Genomic DNA, 16,342 nt, shown 5'->3' on the forward strand with positions numbered 1-16,342 from the left:
GATCATGAATCAGTCTGAGATAATTATTCTATTTGCAAGTCACTGCCAAACCTGAGGTGGAGTCGGAGAGATGTAAAGCGATGTTACATTTGGACAGCGTTAACACTGAAGTGTGTGCACCCTTCTTCAGAATCTGTACCTCGTAAACAGCGGTGAGGTCTCGGAAGAAGCTCTTGGCGCCGCTGAGCAAGGCCTCGTTGTCAGGACAGACCACCAGATACCCAATGTCCCGCTGGGAGCCAAAGGGATCCAGCAACAGTTTCTCCCAGTAGGGCAGACCAAACGGAGACAGCACCACAAAGTCATACTCATAACCCACAAGGAAGGTGGGGATGGGCAGGGGCTCTGGGGACTCGTCTGTGCCTGTGGGGGTGAGGTGGAAGGAGGAGGAGAAACCAAGTGTGGAAAGAGGTAGAAAGAAATACAAAGAAAGAAAGAAAGAAAGAAAGAAAGAAAGAACAGTTAGCGAATTTTGTTGACAAGTAAGGTGTCAGCTGCCCTCCCTTCTCTTTCCGCCCTCCATTGTGCATCAGAATGAGAGGTCGCCAAACGATCTGACAGCTCCTCCCAACAGAGCTGACGTCTGGACCGCAGCAGAGGGACCACACTGCCTACTGACCTGACAACATCCAAAGTTTTTCTACCCGAAGATACACACATTCCAAATGTCACACACACAAAAACCAAATGCGGTTATCGCTATCACAGTCACTCTAAGAATCTTATTCTTGGCAGAATAGTCTGAAACACCCATTGTATATGTAGTGGAAAACACTGATTCACAGATATCTGATTTCAATGCAGTTAAACTGGATGGTAGCAAAGCATCAGTCAGAACTGTGAATCAAGTGAATAAACTACCCCAGTTTGTCCCCAGCTTTACCGTAAGAGCCCCGTCCAGCCATCTTGTGGAACTGCTGCCAGGTGAGGGGACCCTGAACGCCCCACGACCTTATCGTCCTCTTCTTCTGAATTGCGTCCTGGAGTACAGGCTGGAGGGACATCAGCACCCGCAGCACATCCTGAGAACACAGTGCACTCACGTCCACTGCTGGAAAACAGATGAGTAAAGGGGAAGCTTAAGATTAATAACAACATGAAAAACATAAAAAAAAAAAAAAAAAAGAGTAGACACGTGGTTTTGTTGTTTGTGTTAAATAAAAGATTTTATTTATTTTTTTATTTTTTTGCAGATGGCCTCTTTAAAATTTTTAATGGTTAAATAAAACTACAATGGCCTAGGAAAAACATAATTTGGTGTCCAACTGAGCCAATTTTAGGATGTATGAAAATCTAGAATGTCACATTTCTCACCGTTTTGTTTAGCCCAGTGGTGCAGGCAGGTGCTTTTGACCAGCGCCTCGTCCACTTTGCCACCCGACATGTTGTCCATGAACTGCCTCCCGTGCTCCAGGGCCATGTAGCAGTCGCTGTGGTAGTCCCTTTCCTCCACCCTCACACACGGCGGTACAGGGGCCCCACTTGGCCCCCGTGTCACTATGTCATGCTCTAGGATTGAAATGGGTGAAAGGGGGTTGGTACACTGGTCCTGTAGGAGGAGAATCAGCTCATCTGGGACACGGTCCCCCCTCCCTACTCCAGTTCTTTCCAGTGAGGAGAGCCGCAGCTCCTCAAAGCGCTTTTCTGCCTCTCTGCTGACGTCTGAGCCGCGGCCGATGATATCCAGCTCGTCCTCCAGGAAGAGGCCCGAGCCGTTGCCGTAACGCCGATTGACCACGGCGCTGAAGCCGCAGCTGCAGGATTCCTGAGCCTCGCCGACGGGGTCGCTCAGGTACACGCCCACATCGGCTCCTTTTATGTTCATGTTACATACGCAGATGCAGCAGCTGTCGAAGTTGCAGTCCTTGAAGAGGTTCATGACGGACTCGGAGAGGATGAGGGTGACGTAGAGGCTGTGGGCCTCGGGGATGGAGGGTACGGTGGCCGGCTCTACCGAGTTTAGCGGTCGGCAGGTGGAGGGGGTGGACGCTGGCGAGTACAGGTCCGAGTTCTCGTACTTGAGCGAGCCCTGGACACTGGATGGGCCTCGAGGTGTGCGTGGGGTGCGCGGCGTACGTGGCGTGGGGGCAGAGAAACGCGGGGTGGCAGGTGAAGGCAGGATACCAGCGCCACTGTTACTTGGTGGAGCACTGTTAGACATGAAAGGCGTGTGGGTCTGAGGGGTGTAGGTCTGGCTGTAGTCCTGGTCCATGGTGCTGCCCACACTGGGGATGTTACTGAGGGAAGAAAGACAAAAGGACATGAATTAGAAACGGTGTAGAACTAAAAGAAGCGTGTTTCGGACAGGGGACAGGGTTTTAAAATGGGCCCAAGGGTCCTTAAGAGGATCCTGTAAAGCCCAACGAAGCGTGGGAGAATGTGGACAATAAGAAATGATCCCTATTAGACAATGAATAAGAATAACTCTTCGAATCACAGCTTTCAATTCAACGCTATTAATTTTCCATAACACACACAAAAAAAAAAATCATATCTCAACTGTGGTCCTGATGTACTGTACATGTAATTGTGGCATGAAAATGGAAGCACTAGTACGCAGAACATACTTGATTTCCCAGAACAGCAATGTTCAGTACATTGCATCAAACAATAAAATACCGTTATCCAACTGCCTCACAGTTTGTGAAGATAGTGAGTAATAAGGCAGTAGGGCACGACAACATTCACTACATAAGGAACGCAGAGTGAGCTTAGACTGCAAACATGTTTACACATGATAGAACAAGAATGTGGGAGAGAGAGAGAGAGAGAGAGAGAGAGAGAGAGAGAGAGAGAGAGAGAAAAGAAGCAGAGGGAGAGAGAAAGACATTCAATAAACATTTCAAGAGTGTCCCTCTGAGGTAAGGTTTATTTTTGGGCTGGCAAGCAACAGTGAGGAAGCAGGGAGATAGAGAGAGAGTGAGAGTGCATGAGAGAGAGACGGAGGGAGGGAGAATGAGCACATCATGTCCCTAGCTGTATGTGGGGAACAACTCCTGGCACGGACCCATTAGAAGGAAGCCCCAGCACAACTCTCTCTCTCTCTCTCTCTCTCCTGCAGCCAGGGCACGTTCAGCATGGGCTGCAGATGCGAAGGCAGCACCAGCACATTATAAGATCTTTACCAATGACCAGTGCACCAAGGACAACTCTCCCTGCCTGCACAATCCATCATAACCAGTCTTAGCACTTTATGCTAAGACACACTTATTACACACTTTAAAAAAAAGGAAATAATATAAATTTATAAATAATTTAATTTATAAATAATCTTATTTAAAGTATTACAAATTTGACCACCTTTGTTGCTTGTTCTGATCTACATTTCCTGCCATGCTCCAGTGTACTCTAATAAAAGAGAAATGTGAAAAATAATCTTAATAATCATCAGGCAAAAGTATAACCCCAAAGTATTGCAATTAGCTCTGATGCAAAAATAATTAATTCCTTAAACAGCTGACAGGTCACTTTTCAGTCAGAAGCAACGTGTCTCACCTTTCTCATAAAATCCAATCACAACCATTCTCTCTCTCTCTCTCTCTCTCTCTCTCTCTCTCATATCTGTGGATTGCTACAATGGGGGGGGGGAGAGAGAGAATAAGGGGCAAAAGTTCTATTTACAACCACGAAAAGCAAGCGGGCTAATTAAGTGGTGTGTTCTGTCTATCAATCTCCTCCGCTCCATTTCAGGTAGACAGCGCTGCACCTCCACACAACAAAAAGCGCTGTCCATTTGTCTCAAACGACAGCTAAGCAAAAGTCACATATGTATATCCGCCAATAACGTCGATGTTACATATATATATATATATATACATAAAGTTTCAACAGAAAATACAACTCGTGACACCGGGGGCATATCAGCTCTTTTGTCTGTGTGCAAAAAAATTTAACCTAATGTCGCAAATGAGAGGCGAAAAAAGGAATAAAAACATGATTTGACGATCAGTCGATTACAGGCAAGACGTGACCAATCAGATTTGACTATGTAAATTCTTAGCCGGGGACCCCCCTAGTCCATACAAATGTAATAAGGGTCTACTCTACTGCCCTGATTACAGAAAACCACAAAATCAATTGAACAAAACAAGGTTTGTTTGGGGATTTTTCTGCTTAACAAGCTAATAACAAATTCCCATGTGAGTGGAAAGTAGCAGAGGTGTCTCCGTGTGTAGTTGAGAGGAACAGTGACAGATATACTAGAGACTCCCAGCTGCTATGAGCAGTGAGGTGGCATGGAGCCGCTGTGGGGGCTCATCTCACCACTCCAGTGATAATCCTCATCTTCAACCAAGACGGCATTTTACACTCATTTCCCTGCTCCGCCTGAGGCAGCCATGCATGGGAAATCAAGCAGCCTGCTAAGGGGGTGTCTGGGGAGAGACCAGAGGGTGTGTGGACAGAACGGGGGCAGAGTATGAGTTTATGCTTCTGTGCACACAAAACGCCAACCAGCCAGCACAGCCTTGACATTTCCTCTGCAAGTCTAAATTAGAATGCCTTAGTAACCTTCTGCCCAGATCATCATAAAATGATAAAGACTCTTCACTGGAATCACTTGATGTGCTTCTGTTAAGCTGTAATTTAAGTGGATCATTTCACTAGCTGCATGGTACTGCCTACACACAGTTGTGGTCTTACTCTCATATTAAAGATCCCAGCTGTGTGATAACAGCAACACCTGAGGACTTCTCTGAAGAAGACAAACACCCACTCATTGGGTCATCACCCACATTGAAAAGTACTACAGCGGCATACCTGTCCTTGTTGAGAAAGGCCATGACAGGCACGGGATTGAGCATCTCCCTGCCCATGGTCCAGCTCGGTCGGTAGATGCAATCCTCTGGTATTTTGACAGGTGGGAGACACTGGCTGGGTAACGTCTTCAGAGGAGCAAACATGGAGCAGCCTACGAACGGCTGGCACAGCTCTGGCTTGTACACAAATGAATAGTCCTACAAGATCGAGAGAAAACAAGGCAGAAAAATAATTATGTCTTTTTGTTATCCTTGCAGAGAACATCCGTTTATGTCTGCTGTCTTCTATAAAAAGGTAAGGGCACAGGGAGAAATGCAGAACGGCAACCTTAGAAATGTGAATGCCTTGTTGAAAATAGGATGAACCACCATAATGATAAATAATCAGGGCATTCCTGGCTGATACTTTGCTACCTTATATTCCCATGAATACAACATATGTGGCTGCTTTATCTCAGTAACTACAGAACTGGTGGGGATTTGTTTTTTTGCTTATGGGAACTTCAGCTAGACAGATGCTTGTAGAGATGGGGAATGAACCCTGTATTCCTGACTTAAAGGGCAGTCTCTGACCATGTGGCCACCCAGCTGCCTCAAAATGAGCATGGTGAAGAAAACATATCCATCAACAAGCATTCACTGACTTATGACAGCTACAGGTTCTGGCAATATGGGCTCAGTCAGTTGTAATTGACCCTGCGATAATTTACAGAGTCTCTACACCCACCTTGATCTCAGATGGCTTGGGACTGCAGAAGCTCTCCTCCACCTCAATCTTAAAGTGGCCTGCCAGAGATGAGGTGCCGTCCAGCGAGATCATGCCTGTGTTGGGCTCCATGCTGCCGTACTCCTTGCTGCACATGTTCATGGGTGAGTAGCCCATGATGTGCTGCTCTAGGGAGGGAGGTGTGGGAAACATCTGGTGCAGGTCTGCTGAACCTGGGGCGGAGAGAAGAACATGGAGCCATCAAAATATGACTTGGAATATAATGTGTAAAGAAACAAGTACAGGAGGTGTATCAAAAATCTATTGCAACACTGTTGCCCATGTCACACAGCTTACCCTGCTATACACGCTGATAATGAGATGCTAATAATTAAATTTTGCTACAGTATCTTAATTGCCCTACAAACAGCACACACAAACCATTTCTTAAGATAACGATTATGTGAATCATGTGGCTGACTTAACAATGTAAGATGTGTAATCTTAAACTGTTAGGACTCTGCTGCGTTGTTACCACTTCTGTCAAGATGCTTGTTGATGTATGTTTTCTTGTTCGGCAAACCAAATGTGACAAGCAGCTGTTGTTATAGGCAGCTACCATGTAAATACAAACAGATGAATACTTATTAGACACGCTTTAAGTCTGACAGGCATCTCGCCCACGGCCGATGAAATGTTTACATAGTTTGTCACAGTTACCTTGGCATGTTAGTTCGCATTTAAAAAATTATATATATATATATATATATATATATAAGCAAGATTATTTAACGGATCCAGCTGAGCTAAAGGTTGAAAGGTTCAGGCAAAGCTGAAAGGTGGGTTTTAAACTGATTCATTTTCATAAGATAATTCTACTCTACACTACAAGGACACATTTCCTAGTAAAGATGTGTATATAACTATGTAAAGATGCCCAGAGACTATGTGGGGAATACCCAAGGCCTCAAACTGCTGTAACTGCAAGATGCTTCCAGGGGGCAAACAAACACAATTCATGGTAAATGGGCAGAGTCTAGAACTGTACAGTATCTGTTCATGAAAAGTAAAATGGCTGATCTGAGACCAATTTGCTTCACAGTAAAATATTAAGTGTCATTAAATTCTCTTTAGCTTTACATTAGTGTCCCTGAGCTCTAACTTCAGAATAAATGACAAGAAAAGAAGAAAAAAAACACAGAAAATACTGTCTGGTACAGCTGTGTTCAAGTCAACGAATAGGGAGGGACTTTAAGGCAAGACTCTAGTGTAAGCATAGAAAGCCAGACAACAAGACAGCAGGCAAAGGGAGACTCTCAGCTCTCAGTTGTGAGCTAAACACTGATGCACAGTGAAGTTAATTACAGCCATATTCTCCACCACTAGGTGGCAAAGCCAAGGGTGAGCATCAAGGATGCTGGAGTAGTAAAAGCCTATTATTTAGTGGATTAAAAGGAAATTATGCCATTTCACTTAGCTGATATTGTGAGCAGGGGGGAATACGACATTTTAAACTGTCAAGTGGCTTCAGGTAAAAATCTCAGTGTACAATTCTTAATTTTCAAGGGGCTCAGGGGTATGAAAAATCGGATTCTAGATTAACATTTGAGGTAAATCCATCCTTGTACTTTAAGGAGACACGGCACATCAGTGTTCAGGGAAAAGAGAGAGACATCAGTAGAGACAGATGTAGAGATACATACTAATGCAGGATACAGGGTCCAAAGTGGATGGCTTTGGTTCCTTGTTGCCAAATTTCTCATCCGTTCCATTCACTGGTCGCCTGGAACCAGGCTGTGGACACAAAAAAGAAAAAAAAAAAAAAAAAAAAAAATGTATTTTAGCACCTGACCATTGTGGTAACTCAAAGTGTCAGCTAATAACACTCCTCTAAATTCACCCGTTATATTTCTCACACCTGTGGGGCCTGCAAGTCAGTATCACACATGACAGCTTCTTAGAGTAACTGGTGAGTGCGTAGTAAAAATTGTCAGCTGATGATGGACAGAATACTCTGGCACATGCATGCCAGTGGATAAACGCACACGCACGCGCGCGCGCGCGCGCACACACACACACACACACTGCCAGACCACACTGTGTAATGAGATATTCGTTGCGGTGTGAGCCAAGGTGTCTACTAACCGCTAGATCATCCTCGTCCGAATTAAAGAGGTTGTCCAAGTCGTTGATGGAGACCGCCAGGTCTGTCTCGTGGATCAGACTGGTGGAAGCCATGCGGTTGTGAGCAGCTGCCCGCTGAGCATCTGCATAGACAAACATACTCACTGTTAATACTAAAATATTAATGTCCACAAGTAGATATTGGGTTCTTCAGAACTCAATGAAAGGAGAAAATCTTGTTTAGGCTAACTGACTACCCAGGTTGGCCTCAATTTACTCTCTATTCAATCAATTGAGAAAGTAGATTTCCTCAATTCAATTACTGAAATGCTTGTGTCATGACGGATAGGTTATATAAAAATTTGAATCGAAAATGAATGTTCCTTTGTTTAGTGATTGAATGTAGTTTCTATTGACACATTTGAAAAGACCGAACTAAAAGTGTAACTGACAAGTTTCATTCGGTACGCCAAGACCCCAGATCTGAATAAACACCAAGATGCAATGTGCACGCTTTGGTCTCACTGTCTGGGTCTTCTGAGGGTGGCAGTATGACTACAATACCAGTCAAAAGTTTGACGCTGACTATATTTATATGTGACAGCCGCCAAGTCATAGAAAAAGTCAAGGGGGTTATTAGAAAATAAAGAGGCTCCTTACCATCTGACGGACCAGCTCCTCCATCTTCACCCTGTGAGGAAAAAGAAAAAGAAAGACGGGAAGGTCAGATAGAGACGGAAAAAAAACACACATACTAATGCGACCACGCAGATCCATCAAGCTGTACATTTTTGACTAAACAATGCCTAGAATATACAGTCCAGACAGATGACATCAATCCCGTGTTGATGAAGCTTTTTCTTGTACTTAACGAGGGCCAGTGGCTGAGCAGAGTCTGCGTCATTACTGCGTTAAAATGTGGGTGTGTGAAATCCTTTGAGCCCATAACTGTGATGAAGAACTATACAAATAAAATTGACTGGACCTAAGCTGAGATAAATCACAATACAGAATAACACAAAAATAATAAGTGTCCTCAAGCAGCAAGATTCAAAAAGGGGGTTCCTTTCTCCAATTAAGGCAAATATAAATAAATAGCAATAATAGTAATAATAAAAGAGAAGGACAAACAGAGAAAAGGGACTGGTTGTCTCTGCTGTGGCAAATTAGATTTCCAATATGGATCAGAGCTTTCCCCCAGACATCAATATCTGGGAGGGCTGGACTTCTGTGTGTCTGTGTCTGTGTGCGTGCGTGTTCGCTCTTATGCAGGGTTGTGTGACTGTGTACACTGTGCGCTGAGCAGTTCTAGCTGGGGAGCAAGAATGTTATGTCCTAGCCATTGATTTCATTACGCTCCAGGGCTTTTCTCTGAGTAACGCAGGCTTTAATCTGTCTCCCTTAAAGGACCAGTCCACAACATCTGCACCAAGGCCCCAATCTATGGGTGGTAATGATGCCTTAACCCCTTATCAATAACCTGGCCTTGGGTGGGAAAGTGTGTATGCGTCGAATTCTTACATATTGCAAAAGCTTGTTTGGTTTCAAAGCTGCCTACATGAAAGCATCCCATCACCCTTTTCCTCCACCTCACTTGCTTACCTCATTTATCTGAGGCTTCTCCGTGCATGTATACCGTAATTCCTCAAATAAAAACCGGTAGTCAATTAAAAGCCGGGGCTCTGATAGTGGCCGGGGGCGTGGTCAACACGGACAAATAAAGGCAGGCAAAAATTAGTGTGGATAATCTCCTAAGTGCCTTTCATATAATATTAAGTAATATTCAGTAATCAAATTCAAGGTAATTGAAATGTTTCTACCAATTTAATTTAACAGATTAAACAATATATTCATGCTTTTTTCCACACTTTGTTTTTCTGGATTATTGTCCTACCGGTATTTTAGTCAATGCAGCTGTATGTGTTACTCAGCCAAGTGTAGTTTGTAGTAATGTACAGGTGCCAATAGATGGCAGTAGCTACATTGGATGTAACATGGGTCTCATTTAGTGGTAGCAGAGAACGACGGGCTCTGGTGCTAGTGACGGAGTTTTCAACAACAGAACGAAAAGAGTTTTAAAGTATGCGGAGGAAAACTCGGGTAAAAAAGCTGCGAGACATTTCGACATTGACCCCAGGAGAATCCGATACCGGAAGAAACAGAAGGATGAGCTGACAAGATTAGCCGACGAGCAGAGCACGGCTAGCTGGAGGAAAAAAGTTAGCCTGGAGCTAGAAACAAATAGCTACCGTCTGTAACGTTAATCAAATACTGGTGTGCTGCAAACCAGTAACTACTGTATGCTCTTATTGTAATCTACCAGCAATACTGTAGTACCTGTATTTGAAATAAATACCCGGTACATTTACAGGATTCAAACTGACAGTGGTGGTGTTTGATTAATTCGGACCCAAATTACTTTGTCGTCCTTCTGGCTGTTGTTGTATATGGTGATATTTTTTGCAAATGTTTCTTAAAAAAATGAATGATCTCTGTCCACTGGAACGCTACGGCTTTTCATTTAAAACAGTTTATTTAAAACAAGTATACTTATCAAACAGATAGAATTAGAAATAAAAGGCCTGCCTCTAACAAAAGCCTGCTTAAAATAAAAGCCTGGTACCTTCTGCAGTTCAGGTAAATAAAGGCCCCGGTTGTTATTTGAGGAATTATGGTACTTCATAATTCAATAGGCTCTGACATAGGTGTGCCACGTCTGTGCAGTGACATGATGATCAGACGACGGTCCATTGCAGCATGTGTCACATAGCCTGCAGCAGAATCAATAACTCTCTGGTTAGAGGATTTCTTAGTCTGATAGCTGGAGATATGGTTCTAATGTATGGTTCACACTAGCTCTCTGGCCCTCTATCGTGAGCCACCAGTAAGTGGTTTAATAGTCTGATGAGCAATGAATAAAGAAGATGTAACAGTTTGGTGAGCTCCAAACTAACTCACAAAATGGGATAAAATGGTTAGAAATAATTGCTGGAATCCCAAACTAAAAATGGTGCTCCAGCTTTATATTCCACATCAGCCTGGTAGGAGGTAACCTGCCTGTTGTCCACAGGTCAAATTTGACCTTTGTTTTGAAATGTTTTTTATATCAGAAATGTGTTTGGTTGGTTTCATACTACGCCCTTCACAAATAAAATGAATGATCACTACTTTCATCGAACTGTGGATGTTTTATTCAAATTTATAGCTTCCGGGTCAATGGGTCGCACTATTGTTCTTTCCAGCAGATGAACACACACACACACACAACTTGAAAGCTACTGTGTTAACCTGATTTTATCACAACTTTTCCCTACATACTGTAGGGGCCAGAGCTGGGGATATCCTGGCTAATAAATGACATGTATCAGTCTCAGGACAAAAACCGCACGGTTCAAAAGGGCCCTAACCCTATGGTGTTATCAATCTAAAAGAAAAAATTGAAGAGGAACACCCACACACATGTGGTGGATATATACACACACACACCACATAAAACAGACAGTGGAAGGGCTCTGTTGCACAGACTGTTCTTCGGGGATTCTCCACTCCACTGAGAGTTGCCTTCACCCTTACATTCCAGAAGAGAAGCAAAATATTTGAGTGTGCTTTTTAAGCTTAATGGTTCAGTGAGCCAGGTTTGTTGCTGTGGTTAGACTCCAGGCTCTGTGAAGCTTGCTGCATGCAGCCAAGGACCGAAAACACACACACACACACACACACACACACACACACACACACACATTCAATGCTGGGGGCGATCCACAGTTAACAGGTGGCCCTTGTCTGGAGCCAGAGCCAACAACCCCAGAGGCAGAGCAGAGGAATACAGTGGGAAGGGGAAGGAAGAAGAAGGCAGATCAAATAGGAAAAACATAACAACTTAAAAGGAAATTGGACAGGCTAACTAGTTTGTGTTCCTCTGGGCTCAACTAACAATGGAGATTCAGGGATAGCTTCCTGTTCAGTTAGGCTTGGGCAGTGAAAGCGGATGTATGCAGAAAGTGGTTGTACTGGTATTTTTAGTGCAGTATTGCAGAAGAAGCTGATGGCCTATTTTCTACCTCGCCTGCTCCCTGATCTTAAAATCAGCCCTCTTGTCCCCTTTTTACCCTGGGCAACTAGCGAGGAAAGGATGAATGAAGTGGTAACTCTCCATGCTGCCTTTTAGGAAGGCTTCACACTGCTAAGCTGTCCATGCCTTTTTTATGCAGTACAAAAATCCAATGGGGTGTGCAACCAACTTGGAAAAGGCACTGTGTGTGGCTTATTTGTAGGCAAAGCGGAGTTTCAACGTGGGCAGATTTTCAAGTAGACTAGTCACTATGAAGAAATGGAAGGGTGTTAATATACCCTTTGTGGATTGATGTATAAAGTTTATATCCTAAATTGTTCTGGAGTTGCGGTCCCTAAGACACAGGATGTCCTCAATACCATGTGTGTTGGTTACTGTGATTGAGGTTCAAATGTAAGTTTAGCTGTTATTTAAACAACAAAAAGAGAGAGAGAGAGAGAGAGAGAGAGAGAGAGAGAGAGAGAGAGAGAGAGAGAGAGAGAGAGAGAGAGAGAGAGAGAGAGAGAGAGATGGCGTCTTGTGTTGTGTCGTCTTTCCTACCGTAGGAAAGGCAAAGACATTTCTCCATTCTCAGCTGAGGTAGAACACATTAACATTACAGCTGCAGTGTTTACCATTGCACATTAGTCTAGCAGCTAGCGGAGTTTCCTTCTGTTTATAGCTTTATCCCGATAAAACGGCACGGTTGAATTTCAGCCTGCATGCACGTTTCGTAGCCTAAAACAGAGCGGCTTATATTGGTAGAGAGAGCAACAAGTTATCGGACTGCCGAGTCGCCCTCTCTGCTCAGCTGCTAGATGGGCTGCACTCGGCAAACTATTTTTTTATATTTTACTTTATTGACAATAGAGCTTTCTGAACTGTCTGTGGAATGGATCAACGGAGAGGAGAGAAACCAGTGTGGCCCTAAATGACAGCAAAACTCAGTAAAGACTCTGAGCTGAAATGGAAACACTGTGCTAAGGTTTAAGCCGATGTTTTTCGGGGTTAACGCCATTCACTTTACCGGCAGTATTGACAACAGATAAAGCCACCGTGTCTTGAGGAGCTCTAGCTTGTTGTTTTATTGTTCACTTTTAACTCACTTTACATCATCTTTGCTATCTCTTTCTCCTCTCTCTTTTCCTCACAGCGGCACTCATATGCTACTCTCCGTTACCGCTCGCTCTCCTTGCGCGACCACACGGGCACTGACGTCACTCACTTAAAGCACCCTGCCATTCTCGCTCTGACTTACTCTACTCTCGTAAGAGGGTTGCGGTATACCGCAGGAATTTCTTGCTTTTCAACAGCAGTAGGAAAAAATCCATACCGTCCCAGCCCTAACTTCAGCAGAGGTGTTAATTTCCATACAAGTTTAGTGGCTTGACGGTTAACGGTGAAGTACGGGATTTGATTCGTGGGGGTATTTTGGCGACGGTAATGTTATTAGTGTTGTAAGTTAGCAGTAGACTTTATTAACCCCACCCTGGGTGACTCTGATGAAAACTGCTGTGTCTGCCCGGTTCAGCTCTGAGATTTTCTCGCATTGCACAGCGCTGTGAAGGAACAATCTCCCAGATCACGTTATGTTCTGCCTCTGTTTAGAAGTGGTGAATGTAGGCTACAGCTCACAGCAACTTAATACTATATAGTGTCTAGCTTTTGTTTGATATTTAGTGTTGGCAAATAGTTTTTAATTGAGTTTCCCCTTAGCGAAATAATAGACACTGAAAAGCGTAGGGCCTTTTTTTCCGCCAACCTTATTCCACACAGTCGCTATGTTCCTTTCAGCTATCGGCTTGTGCTCCAGGAAAAGTGAAGAAAACTTAGTTTGGTATATTCAGCAATTATGTAGCATTCCACACTCCTCGACTTGGCTTGGCTTACCTTATGTTTCTTGCCTGGCTCACGCTCCCCGCCTGCCTTATCCTTCTTGTTCGAGAATGTGAACTTGACATCTCCTTCCTCAAAGGCGTAGGGGTCCACCTCGGGTTCGTGATCTCCGTCTGTTATGGCAGCAGATAGGTATTGGTTCCTCCTGGCTCGATACATCTGTACGCGTTCTTCAGACACCTTCAGGGGCCATTTAGATGTGGACATCACCCTAGGAAGATGGAAACACTGAGGTATAAGTAGCGCTAGTAGCACTAGAAGACCACCAGAGAGATTTACAATTCACAGGCAACAGATACCACCTAGTCATTCCAAATATTATAGTCGAATGTGAGTTGAGAAGTAGAAAACTAACTACTTCAAAAATTATTATTATTATTATTATTATTATTATTATTATAACAACAACAACAACAACATTTCCTCAGCTGCTCTGTTTTTGCCTCATTCTGCCGGATATCATATGTTGTATGCTACCATGTTTATCTGCAGAACAGAAATGGCAGTGATTGCAAACAATTCTGACAGCTGTGAGACATCAGAACTGGATGGCATCATGTTTGTTGTCAGACAATTACATAGACGTAGTGACTGCAGCACTGACTGCGTATACACTTACAGACAGACACATTTATCACCTGTTACTGTGACTTGGCTCATAAAAATGTGGCTATGACTGTGGCCTACTTGTATGTAACAGGACAGGGAGGGAGGGAAAAGAAGAAAACTACTGGCTGCTCGGTAGGAGAGGAGGGACTGACCCAACATGTGTGTTATCCCTCCCCCTTCTGTATTTCTCTGCACCTCTGTCCTTTCGTCATGCCTGTCCAGCTCTGATGTGAGGTGATGGTGTGCAGTGGCCTGGGCCAGAGATTAGCTGCCATTCAGAGCTGTGGCTGGGAGGATTACAGCTCACAAGAATAGCCATTCCAAGAGGCCGGCCCGCTGGGATTGCATAACCCTGTCGATAATTCCCACTATGGCCACTCTACAGCCTGCTGGTCACTCTGCCTGCCTTCACACTGGACAAGCCCCCCCCGCTCTGTCCATCTATGATTCTCTTCCTGGCTAGCTTCTTGTTGCAAGCCTCTCTCCAGTGCCTGGCAAACTGATAGCCAGCAGAAAGTATTTCTTTCATCTTCAACTGTGTTACAAGGCAGAGGTTTATATTTATCTAACCCTACCACTACTCTTCCTCTCTCCGCGCTCCTCTGTCTGTGTGTGTGTGTGTGTGTGTGTGTGTGTGTGTGTGTGTGTGTGTGTGTGTGTGTGTGTCTCATTTATCGATGAGTAGTGCTGGCCCTGCATGTTGGTAATGTATGATGTCAAAAGGGCACATAGCAAGAGATTAACATGCTGTATGCAGCTAAGCGCTATACCGAACATTCTGAGGCTGAGAGAGTGGGAGTGAGGTGGGGGAATCTGAGAGTGAGAGAATGAGAAAGAGGGAGAAGGTGGATTTTGCATCATTACTCTTTCAAAACATTTTTTTTTTTGTTTTAAAAGTGCTTCAAAGCATCCTGGGGCCACTCAGTGACTGGGGCAAAGGTGGGAAATGGAGGGTTTAAATGCCTATATGCTTAGTCAGTCTGCAAAGGGCTGAAGCCTTTATCGCCCTGTGTGTGTGTGTGTGTGTGTGTGTGTGTGTGTGTGTGTGTGAGACAGAGAGTGCATTGAATAGTGACTTTTAATTGGCAAGTGTCACTCACTCTGTGACCGACACCAGGTTGTCCTGTGATGCTGAGGCCTCGTCCCTCAGCTTGTCCCCTGGCAGCAGTGGGGTGGGCAGCTCGGCTTCTTTCCTGCGGGGTAGGTTGAATAACCTCCACGGTGTGTGGGAGCTGTCCTCCTCCAAGTTGACCGCTGCGCCCACATACACAGTGGGCTCAGGAGGCTCCGAGTAGGTGGAAGCTCCGGGGTGGGAGTGGGGGTGATGGGAGTGGAAGTGCTGATTTAGACCCTCTGGCCCTCCAGGTTCCTCGCCGCCACCTTTCACCCTGACGAGGCAGGGCTCCGGGGGCGGCTGGTAAAAGTGTTGGCTGTTGGGGGTTGAAGGATTCTTCATGCCCTCCCCTGATTCCTCGCCACGTTCGCAGGGGTGGGGGCTAAGTGGTGGGGGTTGGGGGGAGTTGGCCTGTTCTGACTGTCCAGCGCTGACCCCCCCACTGTGGAGCTGGGGGGCTTTTTGGATGCCAGACACATCCGTAGAGCGTATACTAGTGAATCGTCCTCCATCCTGGCCCCTCATGGCTAACCTTTGGCCAGCTGTTGCCTCGGCCTCTATTGAAGCGTCGTCGCTGGTCAAACTGCGATGATGGAAGGGCGTCTGGGGTCTTTTCTGCTGCTTGTCACCTTTCTCTGGCTTCTCTCCCCCAGCTTTGTGCTTTGTAGGAGGCTGGGAGGGCTGGCCCGCTGACGGAGTTTGGCCTGGGGTGCTGCCTGTTCGCTGCTTCACTGATTTGTATCTGCAGGGGAGAAGACAAACAGGGAAATATGTTGAGATTATGAGAGACTGGTGAAACTAAGCAAAATGGCAGCAGAGACAGAGATCATATATAAAAAACATAAAGATGTGTAATGAGAATGTTTCATTTTCACGATTCACAGAATCACATGCAGCTTACGTAAAATCTCCCTCTAAACCTTCACATCTGCTTCTTCTAAAAAACAACTACTGTCACCTGTAACGTGGCAGCCCCACTAATTCATTTTAAATTAATTAGCAAAAAACACCTACATTAGGCAACAATTAGGGTGCATTGTTAGACTGCAACATCTAATACACAAATGCTATCACACAGTCATAGT

At 44.7% G+C, this 16,342-nt stretch overlaps 1 protein-coding gene across 2 annotated transcripts in view; it reads right to left on the minus strand.

Moving 5' to 3' along the window:
• Positions 1-16,342, minus strand: part of med13a (mediator complex subunit 13a) — an 89,990-nt gene that overhangs the window by 14,106 nt on the left and 59,542 nt on the right. For both annotated transcript variants that reach the window (XM_031311043.2, XM_035990962.1), the window contains 10 exons: positions 15,244-15,999; positions 13,529-13,745; positions 8,248-8,278; positions 7,609-7,730; positions 7,167-7,257; positions 5,485-5,696; positions 4,759-4,955; positions 1,315-2,237; positions 884-1,051; positions 140-363 (listed from right to left, as the gene is read on the minus strand). In XM_031311043.2, coding sequence (XP_031166903.1) covers positions 140-363; positions 884-1,051; positions 1,315-2,237; positions 4,759-4,955; positions 5,485-5,696; positions 7,167-7,257; positions 7,609-7,730; positions 8,248-8,278; positions 13,529-13,745; positions 15,244-15,999 — 2,941 coding nt within the window. The remainder of the gene's footprint in view (positions 1-139; positions 364-883; positions 1,052-1,314; positions 2,238-4,758; positions 4,956-5,484; positions 5,697-7,166; positions 7,258-7,608; positions 7,731-8,247; positions 8,279-13,528; positions 13,746-15,243; positions 16,000-16,342) is intronic.

This window comes from Sander lucioperca, chromosome 13 (assembly GCF_008315115.2).
Source record: "Sander lucioperca isolate FBNREF2018 chromosome 13, SLUC_FBN_1.2, whole genome shotgun sequence".
Classification (NCBI taxonomy): domain Eukaryota; kingdom Metazoa; phylum Chordata; class Actinopteri; order Perciformes; family Percidae; genus Sander; species Sander lucioperca.